Consider the following 26,487-nt stretch of genomic DNA (forward strand, 5'->3'; position numbering starts at 1 on the left):
GCGTAATATTGTAAGGTAAAGTGCTTCATTCACTGCTTCACAGAGTGAATGGGTTAAATGCAGAGAGGAATTTCCCCACAGGGATCAATAAAGTATACATTATTATTATTATTAAAGATACTACAATAATACAGAGAAAACTCCAACAATCAAATGACCCCCTATGAGCAAGCACTTTAGCAACAGTGGGAATAAAAAACTCCCTTTTAACAGGAAGAAACCTCCAGCAGAACTAGGCTCAGGGAGGTGCAGCCATCTGTTGCGATTGGTTGGGGGGGAGGCGAGGGAGACAAGACAAAAGGCACACTATGGAAGAGATGAATAATAACTCCATATTTCTACTGTTACATCACCTTCATAGACTGAATCTCAAAATGCTTGAAACACATCAATTCATCATTTGAACTGAACTTCTGTTATTACGTTTTATTGTCTCATTAGTATTTGAGGCAATTTACCCGAGTGTGGCAACCCACTGAATTTTTTTCCAATCTGATAAGTGAATTAGTATAAATGTTAATTTATCATTTACATGTTTTTCAAGGATAATCTCCAACAGCAACAAATGATGGGCATGGCCTCCCAGACGGGAACCTCCCATTCCTCCCTGGCCACCACGCCTCCCTCCACAGTCCAACCTATGCGCCAGAGTTCTGTTGCTCCGCCTCCCACCCAGCGTGTCAAATCCCAGACCTCCCATCAGCTGTCCGTCAGTGCAGCTGCTGCACCCTCTGCTCCTGCAAAAACTAGGCCGCAAAGCGGAAACCTTCTCCAGTCGCCAGAATCCGGCTACGGCAGGCAGCATGGGCCCCGGCAGCTCTCCGTCAAAGATAACACTGCCCCGGGCCTGCCCCACCAGCAGAGCTCTGTCAGGGAAAGCCAGAGTCCACAGGGAACCACCAGTCAGAGCACTCAACAGTCACCACAGCAGCAGCCTCAGCAACAGCAGCACCTGCTCAAACCTACTATGAGCAAACAGGTAACTGCTGCACACTCTCCTAATATCTAACTTTCCTTTTTTTTTTTCTATAGCACCTGTGCTCACAGCTATTTCTCAACAACAACGTGTAAGATGTCAGTGCTTAGCTTATCTAGGGGATAAAACTGACATTCAAGATTAAGAGCTTGGGAGCCACCAGGGCTCAGCCATGCTCAAAATGTATGAACTCGTGTAGCACCGAGGCATTTTGGGTATCATCGTGCACCAAATTTATGCAAGTGACTTTCACCCAATTAAAAATTCATGTTCTCATATTCAGTGTGCTGACCTTTCTTCCCAGGGCTCCCAGTCTCCATCTACCCTCAATCCCCCAACGCCAGCCAATGAGCGGACGGTGGCCTGGGTCTCCAACATGCCTCATCTGTCCGCTGACATTGAAAGTTCTCGGATTGACCGTGAGGATTTCAAACTTAAGGAGTACTCAAAAAGCATGGATGAGTCACGCATGGATAGGGTAGGTTTAATTTTTAAGTATTTAATTAACATTTCAGTTGAAGTCAGAGGAACATTGAGTTATGTCTGTCACTTCTGAGCAGATGGCACTCAGATTTGATCTTGACACAGAAGTCCAGAGGTCTCAAACTGTGGGAAACAAAAGCCATGAGCCAAATGTTCAACTTGTTTGCATTATTTTTCTTTTTCTGCAGTTTGGTATATTTACTGTACCTCAGCCTTTATAAAGGCAGCCGGCCTAATTTTGAATATCTGGAGGTGGTTTCCAATGCTTGAGTGAATTTGTTTAGAGAACTCAAATCCACCAGGCACTGCAGTGACCAAGAAAGCAAGGCATGTACGCACCAGCGTCACAATAAACTGCTCTAATTTAGCATTCTTTTCACATCTCTACCTCAGGTACGGGAGTATGAGGAGGAGATAAACTCCCTGAAGGAGCGCTTGATGATGTCCCACAAAAAGCTGGAGGAGTATGAACGGAGGCTCCTCACGCAGGAGCAGCAGACCAATAAGATCCTCCTACAGTACCAGAATCGTCTCGAGGACAGTGAGAGGAGGCTACGGCAGCAGCAACTGGAGAAAGACTCCCAAATTAAAGGAATAATTAGCAGGTAAATGGAAGCTGTTGTTGGGATGGAGGGAAAAGACTTGTGGTCTTGTATAAGGAGGCCATTGGTGGGCCATAGTCTTTCTTTTTCTTCTGTTACAGGGTTTTTGTGGATAAAGGACCTTTTCTATAAAATTATGATTGCTAGCATTAATTAAAGACTTCTTATACTTCTGCGGAGGACTCCACAGTACAGCGTTAGCATATTGGATTCTGTTTAACAGGATGAAACATGAAAATGAAGCAGTTGTTACTGGCAATATATACATTGCACATCGGAATAAGACTCTATTTACCAGAGGTTGTTATCTTGAAAAGAATATTACAAGATAAGGAGATTGGTTTCAGTTTCATAAAGCACTGTAGCCTATGAGAAAGGATGGGAGCTTTATATTGAAAGCCAAAGCTGCAGACATGTAATGAGTGACAAATTAAATAATAGACTGTAATACAGAAGACAAAGATCTTTATCTTAGATAAGCATGAGGAGATGTTCCCGTGGTGGTTGTTTCTCTTCAGCTTAGTTAAGCTGGACAAAAGAGTCTTTGATTGTCCTCTGAGCTCTTGCCGTAGCAAATTTAAATGCGGTCATAACCTCACAACATGCTTTATTTGTTATTCAAGAGCATCGCATTTGGACAACTGCAGAGAACTCCAGCTGAGCCCTAATTTCTCGAGTGCTTGTGCAAAATTGTAATGGGGCTTTTATTGTCAGTGCAGTCTTAACTTTTATTGATCACTCACAAATTAAGCAGTTCATGGAAAAAAGGGTTGAGTATTGATCGTGTCTCAGTTATATATTTCAGCCACAAAAACCAAATATTTGCTGGGTTTTAAGGACTCCGTGAGCATTTTACGTGTGACCGCATATTAGCAATGGTGCCCTGCACTTAATTTTGTTTTTATTTTTCAGTGAAAAGACACTTAAAACTACATGAAAATATTGCAGTATTTTTACATCTTATAATAGTCTGTGGTCTGCAACTGAAGGGTGGATAACTGTGACAGAGAATATTGCCACTTCTAATCCACTCCAGGAAAGAAGACTTGGAATGAAGACAGAGAGTCCTGCTCGTCTTTTATGGAAAAACATCTTAAAAGGCCTAACCTTGTATATAACCACCATTAAAACGTCCTCCTTTATCCTGTGCTGTCACACTCACCATCAGCTGTTTGTTTATGAACAAAGTTCTGGATTTTGGGATCATGCAGGATGATTCCAGTTAGCAGAATTTTCAAATGATTCTCCCACGAGATTGCACTGTAAAAGCACAAAAGGATGGGGAGTTGTAAAACTTCAGAAACATGTCTGCACTTTTTAAACCAACTCAAAGAATTGTTTTGGACCTTCAGGCACCGGACTATGGAAGACCATGGTTTAATATTAGCTCTTCCATTTAAATCAAGGTGAACCATGTTCACTGAAGGACTGCTGATGTTTTTTTTTACTTCTCCAGAGTGAACATGGGGACTAATACCTCTCTCTTTTTTTAACAACACATGATGTGAAATGAAGAGGGGAAAACATCAGAGACAAACCTGAATCAGTCAGTGAATGGTGAAGATTCAGGTATAAAGGCATAAATGAGCTATGCCCTATACTACAGAAACTTTGTCAGAGCACTTAAAGCAAAACCCTTGATTACGGCTCCCCTGAAGTTAAAGCTTAAGGAGAGTGCTGTACACATGAAGCACAACGTGCAGTTATTAGCTGGTGTTTTCAAGGCTTAAACTTGTAACTTGTGGGACCTTTATCATCTGACCACACAAGGATGAATTACAGTACGTAGCAGATCTGGATGCTTCCGATGCTTCCGTCAATTTTACACACAATTCACTGAGCCAGCCCAGGTCATGCAGAGCATTGCAGCTCTAATGCACACACACGAGCAATGCAAATAATGTAGAGAGCAAGGATGCCAAGAAGCCTTTTCTCGGGGCGTCCTGTTGATTGGACTTCAGAATATCAGTGAAATAACAAGTGCAACCATAGCCTTATGTTATGTTTCACCTTAAATTGACTTTTATGTTCAATTTTCACATTCAGATATATGTATGTGTATATATATATATATATATATATATATATATATATATTATGTTGATGCAAAAGCAAGCTCAGGTTCTGCTAATGGAGCCCTTAGTTGTGACCTTAATTTCATGGCTCCTGTGTAGGCTTGGAAAAAAAACCAACTCTTTATCTGCAGACCTAAAATACTCAGCGTTATGTTTCAAGTTTGAGAGATTTTTTTTTCAGAGAAGCCTTAATGTTCTGTGCATAGAATTTGCTTTAAGCTCAGAGCAAATCCAACCTATGTCATTAGACCAGGTACACATTTTGTTCTCAACAATCTAATTTAAACCAAAGCCGAATATTGAGTTTTAGGTCATGCTAGGTTAAACACTGAATCCACTTTACCTGTAGCACTTGCATTTTTATTTTTTTCTTTAGGGTAGTTATTCCATTAGTTGACTACAGGCTCTCATATTTTTTTGTCAAAATACTTTAATTTTAAATATGAATGAAACTATTTATCTTCCCCGAGCTCTTTGCTGTGAACTGAAGAGATTTATATTGACGAGATGCATTGAATTTGCAGCAGAAAGGGGGGAGGGGACTTAATGGTCTTAATTGCACCTGTCATAGTAATAATCTATTTTAACTATAACACATAGCATAGTAAATTCAGTAATGCAAGAGCCATAATAATAGTAGTATAAGAAATGTGATGTATATGAATTCTATTGAGAGTGAGATTACTATTTTAACCTTGCAATAGCTAACTTTTTAGCAGGAGAAGCGCAATAACAGATACAGTATGTATCTGCGTGTGCTGTTTGTGCCAAATGCACATGCAGGATCCTGAGGAGGTGTATTGTATGCATCTTGTGTAGATAACGAAACAGTGACTTCCTGCCAAAATCTTTTACCAGGTGCCATCTGCAGTATCTAAACATACAAAATATAGACCTGGAATACTGTAAAATGCAAAACACCACAGAGACAACATGACGACAATGACGTGAGTTTTTGACAGCCGTATGTTCTGCAAAATGTGTTCTTAAATCCTAAGTTGGGTTTTTTTTCCATTGTTTATGGGTTGTTTTTTCTTTCTTTTTTTTGATGACCTGTATGGTGCTTGTGAACCTATCTGCATTTTAAATGAAAGATTGAAATTTATATTATTTATTAATTAAAGCAAAACTGACTTTCTCATCTCTGTATGATTTTTGCTGTAAATGCTTGGTATGATTTTTTTTTTTTTGACCTGCAGTCCGTCATTGGTGGTGTCCGGTGACGTGGTGATCAGAATAGTTGTTTAAGAGAGTTAGACTGTCATTTAACTTATGCAGTTAAAATATGATTTAAGTATTAAAAGGAAAAAATATATTATTTTCCCTCTCCACAGTCTTAGATAATATTCTGGTGTCAGTATACCTGCCTCTCTTTGTAGCAAGAATATATTGATAGGCTGTATAGATTGTACAACAGCAAAAATTATGTTTAAATCTTGCAAATGAATTCATAGTGGTGATGAGTTTTGGCTTGATGTGTGTGTGATTGACATGGCTTGTAGCAACAGCCAAGGGTTTTTGCTCACTTTTACATAGACCTGTGTCAAACAGTTGCGTTGTTTATTTTGAACAAATGCTCTCAAAGAAGAATTTGGTTTAATGTGCATTTTAACTGCATCCATTTGGATTGCATAGTTTTTACATAAATAAACAATGTGATAAATTCAATGGGAGGCATATCCGTAAGTCAAACATACTGTTTTTTAAATGCATATTAACATGCTGTTATGTACTGGGGAATTGGGTTGATTGCATGGTTGTTTTTGTATATTTAAAACACTTTTAGTTTACTTGTTTCGTTTATGTTTGACTGACAAAAAGACATTGCTTTAATTTATGTTAAAATTATTTGTAATGTGCGATTAAAGTGTAGAGTAAGCCAAAATATGTAACGAGTTTGGGTTAAACTTGCTGTATCAACACAAATTAGATGTTATCAGGTAAGTTTACAAAAAATAGAGAACATATCTGCAGCTGCTGTTTGACCCAGGTCTGTCTTTCCTTTTGCTTTTCATTAACTTTACATCCTATTTGACACCTTTGTCTTTTGCCTTTTTCCTCTGTAGCAAAATATTCAGACTTTGTGACCTCATGTTGGTACATACACACATTGTTTTGACTAAATGTACGACTTGACCTCAAAAGCACACTACTTGAAGTACAACTGGATATATAAAGCTTAACTTCTTTTTTTCCTCTTCTTTTTGTAACATATCACCCACATGAATCATTGTCTGCCTTTTTGGAGTCATGTCAGAATCTTAATGCTGTATGCCCATGTTACATTCCATTGTTTTTTGGGACAGTGCTAATATTTCTGTGTGTGCTTATGATTGACTCTTTTCTTTTCCTCTTCTCTTCTTTTGTAAAAAAAAAAAACTCTCAACATTGTACATTATTTATGGAATAAAACATCCAAACGCTTATGTTTGAAACTTCACCTGTGGATTTTCGTTCTTTATTGTCAAACACGTGCCTCTGTGTTCTTAATAAAGTGATATGGATGTGGTGGAGGGGACTAGCTTTGAGTGACACAGTACGACTTGATTTGTGGTGTATTTATTTCTGCATGGCGCCAATTAAATGTTCCTGTCAACTATTTGATTGGATTAGTGGCTTAATGAATGCACAAGTGACAATCTTCCACCTTGTTTTACTTTGACAAATTGACATGCGTTTGCAAGATTACTCAATAGTTGACTATTATAAAGGGATAACATTCCAACAGTCTTGTTTCATGTTAAGAAAATAAAGGATGTTTATTCTTCTGCTGTCAGCTTCGATTAAAAAAAATGTAAAACATGGAAAATCATGAAGGCAATGCATTGAAGGCTATGATGTGGAGAGGTCTTTCTTTATTCACGGTAACTTCTACTTGGCATTTACACCAAATGACAATATCCACAATCTAGCCAGTTGGCCAAGTAAGTGTAAGATAACGCTTTGTTATCATTGAATGACTCTATCCCTGGCACTTGGATAATCATGAAAGCCGGGAAACCTGCACTGTTTGCTGGCTCATGAAAACTGCAGCCGGACTCTCGCTCGTATCTGCGAGCAGAGTCTTTGAAATGATTAGTCAAAGGATTTTTCCGCCCGTGCCTTGGTCAGTCCATGTTACGCAAGATGGGAAATTCCCTGGGGATGATGGGGATCAGTTACTGAACATTCACGTCACATAACCGGGTGTAATTTTCCACTGTTGGCTGTAATTGCGCTTTGAAAACACCTTAAATTGGGAATAAATACTTTGATAAATCCCATGGGGACAAAACAAGGCTCCACCAGTGAAAATTGGCAGTGCCTCATAAAGCATGGCTTACGTTCCTGCTGCTCAGTGGCTCAAAAGATTGTGCTTCCTATCAGTATTTGAGATTTAGATTTGAGATACAGGAGATCAGCATCGTATCACTGTGATGTCGTTGAGCCAGATGTTGGAGATGCATCTGCTCAACATCTTGTTAAGTATCATTTTGAATTCATAATACTCCCTCTCCTTCTGTCACCCCCCCTTCCCTACTTTCTCTCTCCCCCTCTCTCTTTCTCTGCTTCCAAGACTCATGGCTGTGGAGGATGAGATAAGAGGAGGAGCCATCATTGAGCCAAAAACCAGGATTTTCGCTGATCAGGTCTGTGAGACTGCTTCTTCTGTCGTCGAGTTCGTACGGTGACCCGTGCTATCTTCTTTCTCCATCCTACCTCTCTTTCCCCCCCCCTGTTATTGATATGATTTCGTTTGCTGTGTGTATGTGGTCCCTCTGATCTGCCTCTGCCTTGCCCTGTCCCTGACCTGTCCTGTTTGGGTTTGACTGCCATTCGTCTGCCAACATACGCGGGGGCTTTGAAGATGAAAGATGAAAGAATGCTGTTGTTTGTATTCTTAAGCTCAAGCTATCAAGATGTCTGACTCTAGCTGGGTTTGTGAACGTATCTAGGTCTGTGGTGATGTTGCCAGTTTTGTAGTTGCTTCTGTGAAACCTTTCTGCCGAGCATGTTTGGGTTAAAACTCCTGGTGGCTCCCTTTCGCACAGATTACTGAACAGCTGAAGCTCACGTCTTACTGTATTGTACGCTGCGTGATGGTGGTGCTGTGTCTTCGGGAGCTCTCCTTCCTCAGTGCTTCTCATTTCATGCCCAAAACCCACCCCCTTCCTTATCCTGCCATCCTGTCAAATTGAGCAAGCCCACCTTCAAGCATGAGTCATATGAGTTGATATATATATAACTCAAATGTAGAAATATTATTGGAACATGATCTTTGCTGTGTTGTTATCTTTAATGCTGTGACCTGTACAAGTTTTGCTGATTTAATTAAATGTAAATATATTGCTGTATAGCTTGTAAATTTGCCTCAGGGATCAATGTAATCACCTCAAGGAGATTACATCATAATTTGTCAACTTATCTCTCTTATAAATTAGATTCTATAGTAAATTTATCCATTAAGTGTAGCTGAGTAATATATATTAATACATTATATGAAGTTGTATGACATGGTACATGCGTAGAACTTACCTTTTGCACTTATTTACTTTGCAAGATTCAAGATTCAAGAGTGTTTCTTATCATTTCGGATGCTATTTACAGAAGTACACAAGCTCAAATGAAATGTTTCTCAGCAGCCTCTATAGTGCAATAAAAATAAAATGCAATATTAGGTGTAAACAATCATATTCATTCAGTTAGCGGCAGTCCTTTCACCGAGAGGGATTAAATTAAATGAGATTTGAGACCAAGTAGGCTAATTCAGCCCTGTAATGGGCCCAGGAAATTTAAAAGTTGTTTTGTTACCATGCAAAATACTTTATATGTTAAATGTAATGGAGTGTGAAAAAGTAAAGATATTTTTTTCATTGTAGTAGGTAAGTAAGTAAAATGTATTTATAAAGCAAATTTCACAGATAAAAATCACAAAGTGCTTCACAATAAAACCAGAAATACAAATAAAATAATATAAAACAGTGAAAAAATTAATTAAAAGCTCGTTTGTATTGTGGTTATTAAAGAGTTATTAACTGATTAACTGAACTGATAGACTTTCACAAGACTAAATTGTATTTCTTTAAAGGGGAGAAACAGGTTTCACGGGAGGTTTTATAAACTTAACTTCTGGCTTCAGCTGCTGTAGCAGTCATTGTCACGTCTGACACTGATTTGTATGGTTTCTGTGTTACTATGTTTGCTATAACTAAGTCTAACGTAGCCATGGCTTACCCATGAACTCTGGTGTGACTCACGTAAACTGGAAATTATACCATGAAAAATATGAAGAATTGCAAATGTTGTGTCCCATTTGCAGCATACTCATTTGTGGAGGACTGAAATTGTCAAAATAAAAAAAAAATAATAATAATTTATTAGTTTTTAAAAAGACATTAAATACACGAGAATATATTAAAAAATAATTGGAGGCATCCATGAATCCATAAAATTGATTTGTATGTGGATTTTTAGAGGTTTTTTTTTAAATAGACGTCAGACGGTTGTATCATGACGTGAAGGACTGTGAGGTAGAAAATTTCATGAATTCTCAAATTTTAGTAATTTAACACGAGGGTTTTGTTGCTAATCCAACATGATAAGAAGTATATAAGGCATTACAATTTCAGGTGCTGTACATATAAATTTAAATGCATTAAATTCTATTCTGACCATTGAATAAATCATGAAAGAATAACTCTTTACTTGCCAATTTCCAAGTCATTTCCTTTCAATCAGTAACCCAACTTGATATGTTCCTTCATTCATTAGGTCATACTTTTGAATTGTCACTCATTTAACTGCATGAAAAATTATTTTAAAAAATGCCTCATTGTAGGTTTGACCTTCTGAGGTGCAGAGAGTTGAAAATAATAATAAATAAATAATTACATATGCCAAAAGAGAAGAGCTGACAGACGCTCTGAGTGTCACTCTGGTGGTCATGATTACAGCTGATGTGACCGTTATATATTCTGAGACGACCCACAGGAATGTACTGTATACAGCACAGTATTTCAGTGTCTATATGGATTTATAAACCTGTGAGTTTGGAGTGGTGTTGGAGAAGTTATGTTTCATATGAACCAAATTTGGTGCCAGATGGATAAAACTATTTGGAATTTGATTTACTGCAGATTTTTTAAAATATTAAGAAGAAAAACAAAGAAAGAAATACCCAGGACTTTTAGGAGCACAATGAATCATGATAAGTCATGTTCTCTGTCAGCAGAAAAGATGTATTTTGCTAAAAGTACCAAATTATATATCTGTAATACCAAGAAAAGTTTTCTTACAACTACAGAATTACAATCAAGCTGCAAAAAAGAAAAAAAGGAAAGAAAGAAAAAAATATGCAAACGTATTCATGTATTCAGCTCATTCAAATTTAAAAATTCTAATTTATCCTTATATTTAAACATTTACAGCGCTGCAAAAAGTATCTATGCCCTTCTTAATTTCTTTTTTTTGTCACACTTGCATATTTCAGAGAATCATATATTAGAATGCAATAGAATAGAATAGCCCTTTATTGTCATTGTACAACGAAATTATGGCTGCTCCATGGCAACTGTGCAGGAATAATATATAAATAGTAAGACAACCGGAATAAATAACAAACAGGTGAAATCTTTCCAAACTACAGGAATATATACAAAGTGCTTGGAAGTAGTGCAGAGGACTTGGTCTGAGTATAAGTACATATGTGAGTGGCCTGAGTGATGGGAGTTACTCAGACCATGGCTCACCGTGGGGTGTGGGGGGATAGTGTTTGTTGACAGTCCAAATGGCCCAGGGGAAGAGGCTGTTTCGTGGTCTGGACATGTGGTACTGACCAGTGAGCAGCGGGTCAAACAGGTGGTGGGTGGGGTGCAAGGAGTCACCTGTGATGGCCCTGGTTTACCTGAGGCAGGAGGATCTGGCGATGGCCTCCAGGGGTAGTAGAGGGCAGCCAATGATTTTTGGGGGGCGGTGTTAATAACCCTCTGCACAGCCTGCCTGTTCTCAGTCATGGCCCCTGTATACCAAACACCCAGGCAGGAGGAGAGGGTCCAGGTGAGATCAGCAGAGATGTGGGTGCCCAGAAACCTGAAGGTGGAGAATAATTCCAGCTGTTCTCCATTTATAATCAGGGGCGAGTGGACCTGTCTGTGCCTCCTGTTCATTATGAGTCCTTTGGTTTTAAGGACATTCAGCTTCAGGTTATTTTCTGAGCACCAATGGGACAAGTTCTCTAACTCTGCCCTGTACGCTGTCTCATCTGTATCAGAGATGAGCCCAACCACAGCTTCATCAGCATACTTGACGATGACATTGGTTGGGTCGGTTTGGTGTACAGTCATAGGTGTACACAGGGTGTACGTGTGCACCTAGGTGTACACCTATGGGCTAAGATCTGGTGCTGAGTGACAGTGAGAGCAGAGGTGGTGGCTGAGTCTAAACCTAATAACTTGTTGTCCCATCCTTGGCAGCAAGAACTCCAATGTGATAACTGACAATGAATCTTTCACATCACTTGGAGGAAGTTTGGTCCACTGTTCTTTGCAGAATTGTTTTAATTCATCCACAATGGGGGGTTTCCAGCATGAATGGCCTGTGCACGGACATAACAAAGTATCTCAATCTGATTTAAGTTCTGACTTTGACTAGGCAAACTCCAAACCTTTTGGGATAATTTTCCTGTTGCATAACCCAAGTGTGCTTGAGTTTCAGGGCCTAAACTTACCAATGCGAGTCACAACTTCCAAAACGTTAAACTTTTGTCTCGTCAGTCTACAGAATATTTCCCCAAAAGTCTTCTTTTTGGTCAGCAGTGGTTTTCTCCTTGGAATTCTCCCATTTTTATCCAGTTTCTTGCTTATTGTTGAATCATTGCCTCAACTGAGGCAAGTGAGGCCTGCAGTTCTTCACATGTTGTTCTGGGTCCTCCTGAATGAGTCATCACACTCTTGGAGTAATTTTAGAGGGCCAGACACTACGGCAAGGTTCTCCACTGTTCTAAAAATGATGTATTTGTGGATAATGACTCTCACCATGGTTCACTGACAAAAATATTGGGCCAGGCCTCTTAATCTTTAAATTCAGGCGTTTACAGTCGCATTTTAATGGGTGTATAAAATCAAATGCAGTGTGCCTTTGAAAATACTTGTAAAACAATGGGTCGTTCTAAAGAGCTCACTGAGTCTGAGCGTCAGTTCATGAATTTTCTTCCCTTCTAAATATTCCACAATCAACTGTAAGTGGTATTATTACAAAGCTGAAGTGTTTAGGAACAACAGCAACTCAGCTAAAAAGTATCGGACCATGTAAAGTTACAGAGTGGGATTGACAAGTGTTGAGGTCCACAGTGTGTAAAAGTTGCCTGCACTAACTGCAGAGCTCCAGACCTTCTCTGACATTAACATCAGCATGAAAAATGTGAGCCAGGAGCTTCATGAGATGAGTTTTTACGGCCAAGCAACTCCTGTAGATATAGCTGACCCAGTAATTTTGTCAGTTTAGTGTATCTGTAAAGTTAAACCATTTGGACAGCATTAATGCTTTCAGCTACAAGCTAATGTCAGCATATCAGTGATGATTATAATAATAAAGCTAGGCTGGGGTGATGATTTCTTTCTTCACCGTGTTAGCGTGTGTTATGTCAATGAAAAATGAGGAAAGTTGAATCTGATAAATATGTAATTTTCAGGTTTCTATTGTACCTTTGTAATTTCAAAGATGATAATCCCCCAGTTTATGTTAATGTGCTGTACATGGCTGAAACCTGGGAAAATGTGATGTGACAAGGAAGATACTGCTGCAATGTTCCTTTAATGTGCAAGCAGCTAGCACCGCTCGAAGCTAAAACAGCCATTACTGTGAGTGAGCATTTTGTTGGGCTGTTTTGTCAGAAGTTAGTATTTAGTTTTCTATTTCAGCTTTAGGCACTCGTGCTTGTCACCTCAGCATTTAAGATGAGCAGACAGTTCAGTCCAGTGTGATAACTTTCACTTTTAATGTGTGGTACACACGCAGCAGCTGAGAGTGTGGGGTGGGAGAGTAAATTAATAGGGAGTGAGAAGGGGGATGAGCCATGGTGCTGTTGTTTCCTCAGGCCACTGCTACCATCTTCCAAAACAACACTCCACACTTAATTAGACCTCACATAATATCACAGGTGCAGAATGCCATAATCCTTTCCACAAGAGTATCCTAATGCCTACAAAAAGAAAAAAAAACACTCCAAGAAGATTTGATTTAAACAATCGAGAGTTTCCTCTCTCTCTCTCTCTCTCTCTTTTTTAATCTTACATTTAACACACATTTTAAATGCTTTTTTTGCCTAATGTAAACAGTGACTTTAAATGTTAGGTCCTTTTTTGTGCCTGTGCAGTGGTCGCTGCTAGGAAGCTCACAACTCTTTTGTCAGTTTTAACAAAAATCAAGTTAATTCATAATGAAATTGAACATTGAGTCAGTTATAATGTTTTTATTTGTGGGTAAATCTCCTCCATAAGCATGCATTGGGACACAGAGCTGCCCTGAAACAATAAAGAGAAGATGATTCAGCTGTAAGGTAAAGTAAAACAGTTAGGGAACAGCAAACAGGGAACTAAAACACTGCAACACATGTGAAGGGAAAACACATTTTTAGAACCTGAAAGTATTCCACCTATAACTCCACCCGGAAAAGCCACACCCAGGCATGAGGAGCTCGGACAATGCAGATGTTTGTAGGCTTTACAGGGATGAAGCTGCAGCAGAAGCCTGTAAATGTCACTAGAATAGTATAACTTTTTTTTTAATTTACAGAGGTAATAACATTGTCTTGTAACTTGAAACATTCACAGTTTGTCTTTGAGGTGTGTGTGTGTGTGTGTGTGTGTGTGTGTGTGTGTGTGTGTGTGTGTGTGTGTGTGTGTGTGTGTGTGTGTGTGTGTGTGTTAGAGTAAATTTGTTTAAAAGTATATTCTTGGTTGTTTCTGTGTTTTTTTGCATATGGTGTTGATGTAACTGGGTCTTTCTGGGTTTTCAAAGTGTGTATATATTTCATAACGTTGATAACTGCATGTTTGATATAAGCATGTTCTTTATGCTGTCTTCTTACCTTTCTGAACCAGGAAACATGAAACATTCGGCTGCTTTCAGATGCAGATGGCGTTTGGAGAGCACGATTTAACGCCTTTTTCTTTCTTGTCCTACAAGCATGATTTCTGTTAATGATACACTGCATGGCATGCTGCTCTAATGCTTTCAGGCTGTTGCGTGTCTGACACTGCTGTGTGTCTCTGGTTGCCATTATATATGTAAATATGCCTTAGGAAGCATTTTATATGTATATTTATGTTCTTGTTCTCTGTTCATGTTGTGTTGTGCACCTTGTATGTATTGTTTGGGTGGCTGTTGATTTCCTCTACCCTCACCGCCCTTCTGGACCCTACCCACTTGCGCACAAGTCGTCCCTCATTTTATTTATTTTCGCAATCAGTTTTCTCTTCCTGCCTCCTGCTTTTAGTCCTCCTCTGCTTTCCTTTTTCCTCTCATCTCCTCTCCTCTCGTTTCCTCTCCTCTCCTCCTATGTTGATGAGATACGGTGATTTCTCTTAGGGGAGGCGTCAGTCCATCCTAGTGCAGCCCCGTCTTGCGCCTGTCCCACCCCGAGTACCCAGGTAATAAACAAGCCGGCAAACTCTCACTCTCCATCCATAACTGCTGCCTCTTTTCCACTTCTACTGTTCTCTATGTGCGTCCCTGTCCTTATACAGCATCCTGTGAACTCACTGCAGGCCGACACACTGACAGGCCCACTTTGCTCTCCCATATATCTTCTCATAAAAAGGAGGACTGTCACAGAATGTCTGGACAGAGATGACTGATGTTTTGTAGGGGCACACCTGTGTGTTAGGGTGACAACAAAATAATGTCAAATTTTTAAAAGTGAGCAAAACAACTTGGCAGTTAGTCGTGTTCATCTAAATCATATCTGCACTCTCCTGCCCATAAATCATGCACTGCAATATCAGTAACTGCACACAGTACCAGGCTGACCTGTGAACATTATGCCCCATGATAATATGTCCTAGAGAGGCAGAATTTTAAATGTGGCTCAATAAAAAATTGATAGAAACACTCCCATCCTGAGCAGAGGGCATGCTTTAAAAAACAAGAGGATATATTTTATTGATAAGACAAACTGAAGCATTTCACGACCACCACTGTGTGAATTAGCTGTTCCTGTCATCAGGCAGAGTGGCTCGCTAATGTTCAGCTAACTTAACGTCTTAGTCCAGTTACACTTGAAGGTGATGTTCTAAGCAGTAACACACAGCTGAAGCCCTTAAAGTCGGGAATGACCATGACTCTATCCAGCAGGTTTTTAAAATTTAACTAAAACACCCAAGATGTTTTTTGGCAGAAAACCAGTTCCAGCTAAAAGCTTAGATTTTATTGTCTCTGTTCAAAAGCTTCAAATTACTGTTGGTGAAACAGAAAATCAATTTGATTTTAAAACGAGTCCAGTTGTGAAGGATTCAGTTTGAACATGAAATTGATTCATAAATTTAATAACTATTCATTTTGAATTGGCTACTGCTCCGACTTGTACATCCGTTTGGCTCTTTTTGCAAGGCTGCACTGCGTCCACCTACCAATATAAGAAAAATTTCATTAAGTGATGGTCTTATATGATTAATACTTTAACCTAAAGGATAACACATGCTTATGAAATCTCCAGTGACAATGTGAAGTCTGCAGCCTCACGTTCTCTGCTGCAGGGATAAAGGCTGGGGTTTTTTTTAGGCCAACTGGAAAAAAACAGCAAAAATTAAAGTTTTTAATACTCACATTTTGTTCTGCAAGATAATATCAACATATTTATACTGCTTTTGTGATGTAATCACAGCGGTATAGGCATTTGTTAGCAAATGTTTTCTTTGGGGCAAATAAAGGCTTCAGGGGTATTTACTTATATATTTATGGTACAGGTTAAAAGTCGTGAGCCACCTTGCATTTCTTAAAATTTTGTTATGAAAATAGGAAAAGGATGCAGTGTGTGACATGATAAAGGACCCACGCATGCAGTGATGTATTGATACATGCAAAGATACATGGAAATTCAATAAGTAAAGCAAAATAACTGTGCAATTCTAAAAAGCTTCAGAGTCAAAATGACCACCTTTATTTTTTAGCACAGCCTAAAGCTCTAGCACAGCTTTGAGGTAATGTTCTTGTCATTTCTTTAAGCAGTCTGCAGGAATAGTTCTCCAAGCTTCTTGAAGGACATTCACAGGCCTTCTTTGGATGTTGGCTGCCTTTTCTTCTGTTCTCTGTTAAGATGACCCCAAACTGCTTCGATAATTTTGAGGTTCAGGCTCTGGGGAGGCCAGTCCATTACTGATAGTTTTCCACTAACAAGGGGTGGCTCAAGACTTTTGTAGCAATATTAATATCAAGAATACATAAACAGAGGCACGGTCGAATGAGAACAAAGAAAAGTGTAAACATCTAACAAAAACAAACTTTCAGATGAGTGATACAGAAGTGCAGAAATTCTAACTATAACTCATTCCTGTGAAACTATGTGAAAGTGCTGTGGGGGATTTTTGTTGCAGTGACCAGCTAGAACAAACTGACTGCAAGGTACTGCAGTTTAAAAAAATTTTTTTTACCATACCATCATATGTTGTTAGCATTTTATCCTTTTATGATTTGAGAAGCAGGTTTTCACAATGTTTTCTAATGAGAAACCTGTGCTCACTATATTCCTTCATTAGCTTTTTTCATGAAAACTACTTTATTTTGCTGCATTTTCCTGCTATTAACAACTTTACTTACACTTGAGGCACCTATAGTAGAATTGTAAAGGTCTATTTATTAGCTACAACACTGCTAACATTTCATTAGTTAGCAAACAAAGGCAGACATTCAAAAGCTAACAGAACAGGATGTTTTCATTACCTTTAGAACTTTCTTCTGAGACATGGTTTACATTTTAATACAAGCCATAATCTTGCCTTGGAATATAATGTAAATCAACCTCACCAACTAGTTTTGCTGCTCAAACCTAACCAACCTGCAAGCTGAGAATAACATAAAAGAAAGGAAATATTTCTGTCAGAAGGCTTTCTGGCAGGAAGCCCTGAAGGCAAACCTCTCCTGCTACCGATTTATGCTGAAAGATGTATTTTATTTGTATGTGTTTTTACATGCACAGCTGCAGCTTTAAATTCTCTTTACTCTGACAGATGACAAAAATGTGTCATTTTTACACAGCACCATGATTGGCACTGTGTGAAGTGAGCTTCTCTTCCACAACACACACACATAAAAATGACATTTTCTTTGTTTTGTCAGGCTGAATGAGGAGGTAACCCGCTGTGCTTTTTATTGTCACCCTTCCAACACACTAACGTGTCTCCTTTTATCCACTGCTAACTTGGAAATATTCTGTGATAGACCTCCTGGATGTTTACTTGAATTAGATGAGACAGAACTGAGACTGCTTTTTCTCTTTATGTTGACAAATAAGCATTCGACATCCCCTGACAAAAATATAAAGAAATACTGCCGTAGCTTTTTTAATGTCATTTCAAATTCTCTGTGTGTGACTGTTGTTGCTCTGCAGATGAAAATGTCATCGCTTGTTCACACATAAGATTCAGTCACAACCAGCAATCCACAGACATATATGCCAACATTATTATGCACAAATTAATTTCAAGTCATATACGGAGAACTTTCCACTTTGCATTGAGTCAGCTGCTGAAATGCAGAGAAATTCAGCAATCAATGGAAATCATTGATTCTTACACTCTGCTGCTTTTAATATGTTGGCATTTGCAAAATTTCACTTCTCATTACGTATAACGGTTATTTTTCTTTGGCTTTAATTAAACTAAAGTCAGTTTTAAGGAAGTATTTCCATAATTATATGCTACTCACAAACAGCATATGTTTCATATCTTTGTAACATTCTTTTGATGACGTTTTTAGTCAATAGAAGCTGACTAACAGATATCTAAAAGTATCTTTAAAACAACTTTGAATGCAAAGAAATTGTAGAAGTAGCTGCAATAATTCCAGAATTCCAGACTTTAGATTTGTGAGCAAGAAACTGAATATTTGCAACTGTTTGCAGCTTACAAAAGCAGACTGAAAACACGGCTTCTCAAGGCTTTACCATTCTTGCTTATAAATCAGTCTGAAAGTAAATGAAATATTAGTTTGTCTTTTATTGCTTTTTTTTTCTTCAAACGTATTATATTATAATATTTTAGCACCACTTTAAATTCACATTTTCCATTCAGATTTCCATCCCTCCAGCCACGCCCTATGACAAACGACACGATTTATGTGAAATCTCCGTATCTGACCCAGTCCTTCCCTGAAGAACACTGATTATTGTGCACATGTTTTGTGTTGTGTTCTGTGTCTTTCAGTGAATCTGTGTTTTTCCTGATATGTATGTGTTTCTGTATGTGTTTGGCACCTGGGCGTATTGTTTGTCCGAATGGTGGCGTAGGTCAGCTGTTATTGTGCGTCTTTTTATGTGCGACATGCATACCGTGTTCTTGCTTTTTGCTGTTTTCTTTTTTGTACTTTCTATCAAAGCAGAAGCTCAATACCCATCAAGCTAGGCTTTTCAAGTCTTGCAGGTCTCTTTTTACGTTTTTTTACCCATATATAGAGTGATAAAACCAGCACTTACAGCAGGTATTTAGTCTGAAATGTGAAGGTGAGAAAGATTTCACAGTTTGCTGTAGACATTCACGTTCCAAATTGGAGTGATTGGAGATTGGAGGAGATGGGTAAGAATTTTTGTGTGTGTGTGTGTGATAATTTATTTCTGCATCATTTACAGTACACTTAACATTTCCACTAAGTGTTTTGTGTTTCTATCTTCAATACTGCAGTTTTCATTAGCATTCAAAAACACACACTCACACCAAGCTGTAAATGAATGCACCACGTAATCAAACACTACAGCCCACAAAGTGAAGCAAGTTTGGTAAGTTAAAAAGGATGTCAGTAAACATTTTGCCATGTCTTTGTTCAGCTGCCTGATTTCCCAGTTTAATAGGCATGTGTACTGGACTACACATGGATATTAAACAACACTGTTGGTTGTGTTGGAGACTAATAAAACAAGTGCTATAGTGGAGTCATGTTACTGGCATCCTGTAACTGTCTGTAACCATAGTAGATTTTAGCTGTTCATAGCACCAGTTAGCAACTGGAAGTGTTTGCATTCATTTTGGTTCTGATTGAGAAGAGAAAAGGCCTGCCAATTCACATCTAATTCTGGGGTAATTTTTTTTATTATTATTTCTTCTTTTTACTCTTTTTAACTGAAATGGAGACACCTCACAGCGGACACACCCATCAGACACAGTTTAAGCAAAGATAATTTGCTTTTGATGCTTTTGATTCATTTTCTCTACTGGATGCAGACCAAACTATTTCTCCTCCTTCCTGTCTTCCCCTCTACAGCACTTCATCCCATTCACATTACAGTGTTTCATACTTCTTGTGTGTGAGCATTAAAGTGGTTTTTACTGTCACATGTATAATATGTGAACATTTTCCTGTTTGATATAAAGTTAAATTACTGCACCAATCTTCGAGCTCTTTTAGATGCTTGCTGCACTCGTCCTACACTGTCACTGAATCTTTGTAATTATGTCTAGACACCACACAGCAAATGTGTCAGGCACCATAAATCAAGTGCAATTATTTCAAGAGGTTTCTACCCAGGTCTGATGTTAAAACTGTGAATTCCAGCTTTCAAAATGCTTCTGTATTCAAATCATCTTGAAGTCGTGCTTTGTTACATTAAGCAGCAGTATGAATAGAGTCATCATAGTTGTCTATTGGCATAATAACCCAATTGTTTTCTCTTCCCACTGCTCTTAGACATCAGTGAACAAGACTGGAAGTGAAGGCTTGCAAACAGACCTTGATATAAATGAATAAAACTCTAGTATTGCATTGCTGTTATTTCGCTCTAATGTAAGTAAAAAACAAAAGTAAAACCAAACTTTGTTTGAATGTCTAATCAAAAGCTCCAACCCAGGAGGAACATCCGTGCAGCAGCCCGCTGCAGTGATCAGTGGCTTTGGGTTGAATGTTTTGGTTGGTGAATTTGACAGAGGTTTGGATTTCATGTCAGACTGTTTAAGACTTGCTTTTTAAAGTTGCTGCTGACCTCTATGTGTCTTGACAGTTTTGCATGTTTTGCGTAACATGTTATGCTACAGCGAGTGCTGTTAAGCTTACTTTCAAGCCATAAGACTAGCGCTCTTTTTCAGTCTGTAATTTAAAATATTTTCAGCTGCTCAAGCACGCGCTTTTACTTTGAAAATTAGTGGTTATTGAGCATTATTTGTACTCACTGTCAGAAGATGACTCACTTGACTTCTTGACTTTGCCTGACACCTGACAAACACCTACTCATGCCAAGAGGATCAGGATCCTTTGACCTCAAGATTTTTAATTCCCCTTCATCTCCTCTTTACCTGTGTCCCTTTTCTTGTGCTACCATTTCTATTGGTGTGCGTCATGCATCAACCTCGTAACTCATTGGGCTCTTTCTCTCCTCTCTCTGTGTCTCTCCTTCTTTATGTGTGGTTCTTCCAATCCCTTGTCACGTGTCTGTTATTTTCCAAATGCACCTTCGCTTTGCTTTGACCATTGCTTTTACATGTATGCATTCCATCTGGTTATTTCTGTTTTTCGCTCTTGATGTTTTTCCCTTCAAATCATGTCCTTCTCTGGTGATTTTTCTCTTTTATCCTCTTTCCATCCTTATCTCACTGCTATTCCTTTCTCCCACACTTTCACACCTCGTCAACGTGTTTTTTTTCCCTATACATGTCTGCCTTGATTGGACATCTCCTGTTGCAACTCCTCACATCCCTCCCATCTTTCATTGAATGGCCTCTCTCCTACGACCATTTCTCCCTGCTCCCACTCCTCTTTCCCCTCCCTTCTCTCTCTATCTCGCTAGGAGGACCAGCTTTCCTCCCTGGGTTCTGCAGACCCCGGTGTGAAAACTGAAGGTGGAGGGGGAGGTGGAGGAGGTGGAGCAGTAACCAACGATCAAGGCCTCAGAGTCTCTTCCTCGGGCATTTCCTCTGTCAGCTCGCCCCACAATGGAGCCCTCCCTCAAACCATAGATCCTCCCTCTCTACCCGCTCCTCATCAACATCCTAGTCAGAATGGAGAGCTCCGTGGCAGCCAAACATCTTCCCCAATGACAACCTCACAGACAACTGGAACTACAGCAGCAGCAACTACAGGCATAGCAGCAGAAGAAGGGGGAGTAGGTCAAACACAGCACTGAGCCAAATCAGAGAGAGATGACCCAAAGGAAAACACCACCCCTGCCCTTTCCCCATTTAGCAAGACAGTTCTTTGAAAAGAAATCACCTTTTATGTTCTTATTGCCCAGGCAAGAGAGAGAAGAAAAGCGAGCAGGAGACGAGTAGTAATCATACAGCTACTGTACAGTGCTTAATACATTAACACACAACACAAAGGGCTCTTCAATGGACATTTGTTCTCTTGATGCTCACATGGAGCTTCAGATAGTATCAGTCTTGCAGGACAAGACAATGATACCTTATCACGTACTTTGAATCTGTCAAACAAAGCATTAACATGCATACCAAGATATGTGAATATGTGCTCCGTGCACTCATCGCCTGTCTTTGATTCCACTAGAAACAAACATGTAAGGATCAAGAACTATAGAATGTCTTGCACCCCAAAGACTTCATAGTAGCCATTAGCAAAGAAGTGCTAGAAGCTAGAAGCTAGCTTACAGTAACCCTTGACTCCCATGGATGTAGATGCATTAATATATCCTGAACACGCCAGGCTACAGTTTGTTTTAGTAGGAATGTGGCAATGTGGTCTGGCTTTCATAGTGCCTTTGAGTGTTTTTCCAACAGGGTTTTACAATACAGTTAACAGATGGCGATCAAGTTGGCTTTGAAAGTAAGGGAAACAATATATGGGCCGAAAACAGAGATTCAAAGACACAAGATCAAGCATCATAGCGGTTTGAGTGATGAGAGACATTTCTGGGAACTTCTTTCTTTTTTTCAATCTAAGGGACGTCTTGTTTTTGGACTGAGCTCGTGCAGTTTTTCTCTTCTCAATCTCAGAACCGATTTGTGATAAACTGGTGCTAAACAGAAACAAATGGTGCCATTTTCCAAGTCAGCTGTCTGTGTCTGCCATAGCACTGCCTCTTTCATGGTTCACTCACTGTCTTTTCTCTCTCTCTCTCTCTCTTCTGCAGTTTGTCTTTGACAGGACTTTTTTTTCCTCCCAATATGTTCCGTATGTGTCCGTCTTTGTTCTTTGTGCATCGTGTTGTGTTATGCTTAAACGGGGGTGTTGGGGTTTCCATATCTGTTTTTGGTTTTTTTGCACTCCTCCAATCTCTGATTTTAATCACATTTAATAAAAGCAGCTCCCAGGCTCAGAATTGATGGATCAACTATTGCACTTTTGCCTCCAAAGGCTATCTGTAGTTTACAACTAGCACTAGTAATTTTAATACTTTGAAAGACAGGGATGAATGAAGTGTATTCAGTGTTTGTTTGTTTTTCTTTCACTTAAATTATGTTGATTCTTTGTGTTTTTCTAGAAGATGATTATTTTGCTTGTTTCAGACACAGCCTTTAATAATTTATCTTGCAATTTTCACCAAAACAAATAAATAGTAAAAACAGGTTAGTAGTTATTTTGGGCATACACTACATTTTACCCCATTTTTACTTTCAAATTTGCCATTTAAACACAAAGAGGATTTTGTTTCCTTACAAATATCTGTGAAAAGACCATTTCTAGGTTTGCTACGCCTGCCGTTAAGTGCCTGGGATAGATGTATTGAGTATCCTTTGGCCAGTAGACTAGCTAGTCATCAACCAAATGCACCTTATAAAGCCTTGCTTAACACGTTAAAATAAATTATATCCCTGATTCTACAAATTATTATATATTATATTATCTTATATATTACTGTGTGTAGTTTGCTTAACTTGAGGTTTCTTTTTTTAAAATGAAAAGAGACCTGTTGTTGAAAACAAAGCAAAAAAAAAAAGTTTGACAACACCATTAAAACAAACCAAAAAGTAAAGCATTTAATTTATTGCAAATTTTAGAGAATTGTTTCATGTACTTTGCAAATGAACTCATGATTTGATTTCTCATGTGTCCAATGCTGAAAACACATCTTTGAAATGTTTGCAACATGTATCCATATTCCTTCATTTTGTGTATGAACTGTCTGCTGTAAGGTTTGTCTCGATGTGAATTTGTTTTTGTCTTTGTAGCCTCACACACTGGTGTCGCGCTGCAACAACTTGGCTTGTTTTAAAGTTCAGGTTGAACCAAGAAGTGTTTCACATCAGCCATTTTTCACTTTAGACAGACCACAACATTTTTGTTTTTGCCGTGTCAAAGGTCAAAATGGCCTGCAGTGGTTAAGCTTAGATTAGACTTCTAATGATAGTGAATGTTGAACCACCAAATGTTTATAATGCTAGCAGTCTTATGCAGGGAAAGATTGTCTATTTAGGGCTACTTCTTTCTTGTGAATTTACTTGTGTGGTGAATGTTGGATTCAAAGCGGGCTAGGTTATGAACATCAGTGTCTTTTCAGAGACGTGATATGATCCGTGATTGAGAAATTAACATTGCTGTGAAAATACCTCAGTGACTCAGGTAAACAAGCAGTTGCCTCAGAGCTGAACACAAAAACTATAGAAAATAAAAAGAGACGAGTCCAGCTTTGGAAAGACTGCCACCATGCAGATACTCGGTCAATAGCTATGCTTTAATAGCACCTGATCAAGCACCCTCCCCCGTTTCTTCTCTCTCTCTGTCTCCCTTTTTTCTCCCCCAGCCACTCTCAAAGCTTCATCGAGGACAATGTGGAACCTAATTGGCTGATGCACCATCGGCAGTCTGCAGGGTGGCATGGCCAAATGTCCAGAGCCCTCTCTCGTGACGCGATTGGCTGACAAAGGGAGAACTTGGGGCACTGGTCCCATTCTCTTTGCTCAAAGGATGGTGCAGAGCCCCAGCGGACCATGTAAGGAAATGCTGGGTTTTTTTGGCTTTTTTGTTTTCACTTTACTGGGCCCTCTCTCTCTGATTTGATAACAGGATTATTTTTTTTTAATATGTTTGATGCCTCATGGTTGGATCTACATTTGACTTACAAACAAAAGGTAGGCTGGACAGATATTGTTGTTGTCAGCCTGCCGAGCATGCAAAGAACAGCTATGCAGTCTGATCAATCAGCAGAACGGAGGAACACAAAAGCCAAGGAAGGTGCGATGCTCAAAGTGAGAGAGAGGGGTGGGTAAGATGTATTTCAAAGGTGCTTGACTTCTCTTAAAATTTTCAGTCCAAGCTGATTTGCTTTCATAGCATTTATTTGCCTCTCTCTCTCTATCTATCTCTCTTGTAGTCTTTTCAAATTACCCCTTGATTCCTCTTCATCTATTCACTCTTTATGCATCTAGGATTTTAAAAAGCATTATTTAACCACTTCAGTCTTACTTCATTCTAGACACACTTGATCTTTTTCTCTCCTCGTAGTTTTTAGCTCTTCCGTTTGAATCTCGTTCAGCGTTTGATTTTAAAGGAACCTAAATATGCACAGCCTAATTCATAACGTAAAACCGCTTCTAAACAATACTCTTGCTTCAGTGAAGACTTTGAAAAGCCGGACAGAATGTTATTATTTATATTTCTATGATGAAACTGCTTATTCTTACAATTAAAGAAAAACTCTTCGTTTAAAATCTTCCGGAGGAGATATTTATTTCTTGATATAGATAGATGCCTCTATCTAATGGAAGTTCATAAATAACCAATTTTATATGAACCGAGTTTCTTACTGAGACAATCTTTTGGAAAGAAGAGTTGCCCCAAAAGACTGCGGCGAAAGGGATGAACTCGTGTTTCACCTACTCCCCTTACGACAGTTTGCACGTTGCTGACACCTGATCCCTCCTTGCTCTTGGTTATTATTGTTCAAAAGCGAAATAAAGTGGACAGATGTCGCCATGGAGCTCTCCATATACGGACGATGTGAAAGTGATTGGATAAGGACATTCTTACAGCTATCGTTTTGTACTCCACTTCGACTACCTGTCTGTAGAGTTTTAACCAAGCAGAGGATGAACTCTTGGTTTCAGTGTGGCCACATTTCTGCAGTCAAATTGCTGTAAAACTCCCCGTTTTCTTTCTATGGATGGACTCCACTGACACCAATCTGAGTTGAAATCCCTGCCATTTCCACTTTTGACTGAAACGAGAGAGAGACATGTTAGAGGTCCTGCTGAAACGAGTGAATGTGTTTGTATATAAGTGTGTGTACTGGCTCAATCTTTGTGTATATACTGGATACATGTGTATATATGGTATGTCTATGTGTATATACAGTTTGTTTGTATATGCAGAGTGTACAGCTATTTTTTCCTCTAATGTTTCTCTCTCTTTCTATGAATAGGTCTTCTCAAGTTACCAATATTGAGGCATGGAAAGGTTTTTACATGTACTGACAGCTATCAGAGGCACTTTCTGTGCAGACTTAGAATATCAGCAAGGTCTGTCACTTCTAGCTGCATTCTTGAAGCTCTCATACAAGAAGTAACTCACGTAATATTAAGCTTGCACTCATTTTCTGACCAACTAAAAAAGCTTTTCTAAGTAGATTTGGGTGACCAAGCAATGTTTGTACATATATAGACTTAGACCTTTTTTGCCCCCCAGAAACCTCCATTTGCATTTCTTTAAAAATTCTCAACCTGTTTTGAGTTCTTGCGTATCTGGCGTTCACTTATATGTTTGCAGCGGTTGTCATTCAGAGCTATATATTTATTCAGACAACCCTTATATATTTCTTGAAATTTTGTTCCCCAAATTCTGCTTCTCATGGAACCGTCTAACTTTTTTGTGCGGCTAGACTGGCAAACCCTTCCATGAAAGTTTACTGTCATTACTCACCATTGCTCGTTTTTGTATAGGTCCTTACTAAATAAGTGTGCCTCCTCCCCCTTATACTCTTACTAACCTTAGATCCGTTACCTCCGCTGATTGCTCATCTCCATTACCCTTTGACAAGCCATAGCCCCCACCCTCCCTGAAAACTCCTCTATTGTTGTTTTGACAGGACAGACATTTGGGGATTTTCTGTATATTAATGGAAGAGTGGTGTTGAAGAGTGTATTGCAGTTGTATATGGATTTGTTATGAATGTGGATATTCTGATCATTGAATTATTATTGTAATAATGATAATAATTATTGCCTCTTTGATTTTGTTGATTAATTCCTTTGATGCAGTTGATGAAGATGCCATTGTTCCTTTT

General features: G+C 38.9%; 1 protein-coding gene across 5 annotated transcripts in view; it reads left to right on the forward strand.

Moving 5' to 3' along the window:
- Nucleotides 1-24,123, forward strand: part of syngap1b (synaptic Ras GTPase activating protein 1b) — a 172,738-nt gene extending 148,615 nt beyond the window's left edge. For all 5 annotated transcript variants that reach the window (XM_063488241.1, XM_063488242.1, XM_063488243.1 and 2 more), the window contains 5 exons: nt 545-979; nt 1,281-1,454; nt 1,853-2,064; nt 7,693-7,765; nt 21,100-24,123. In XM_063488241.1, the coding sequence (XP_063344311.1) occupies nt 545-979; nt 1,281-1,454; nt 1,853-2,064; nt 7,693-7,765; nt 21,100-21,435 (1,230 nt within the window). In that variant the 3' untranslated portion in view covers nt 21,436-24,123. The remainder of the gene's footprint in view (nt 1-544; nt 980-1,280; nt 1,455-1,852; nt 2,065-7,692; nt 7,766-21,099) is intronic.
- The last annotated feature ends 2,364 nt before the right edge of the window (nt 24,124-26,487 follow it).

This window comes from Pelmatolapia mariae, linkage group LG10_11 (genome assembly GCF_036321145.2).
Source record: "Pelmatolapia mariae isolate MD_Pm_ZW linkage group LG10_11, Pm_UMD_F_2, whole genome shotgun sequence".
In the NCBI taxonomy this organism is placed as follows: domain Eukaryota; kingdom Metazoa; phylum Chordata; class Actinopteri; order Cichliformes; family Cichlidae; genus Pelmatolapia; species Pelmatolapia mariae.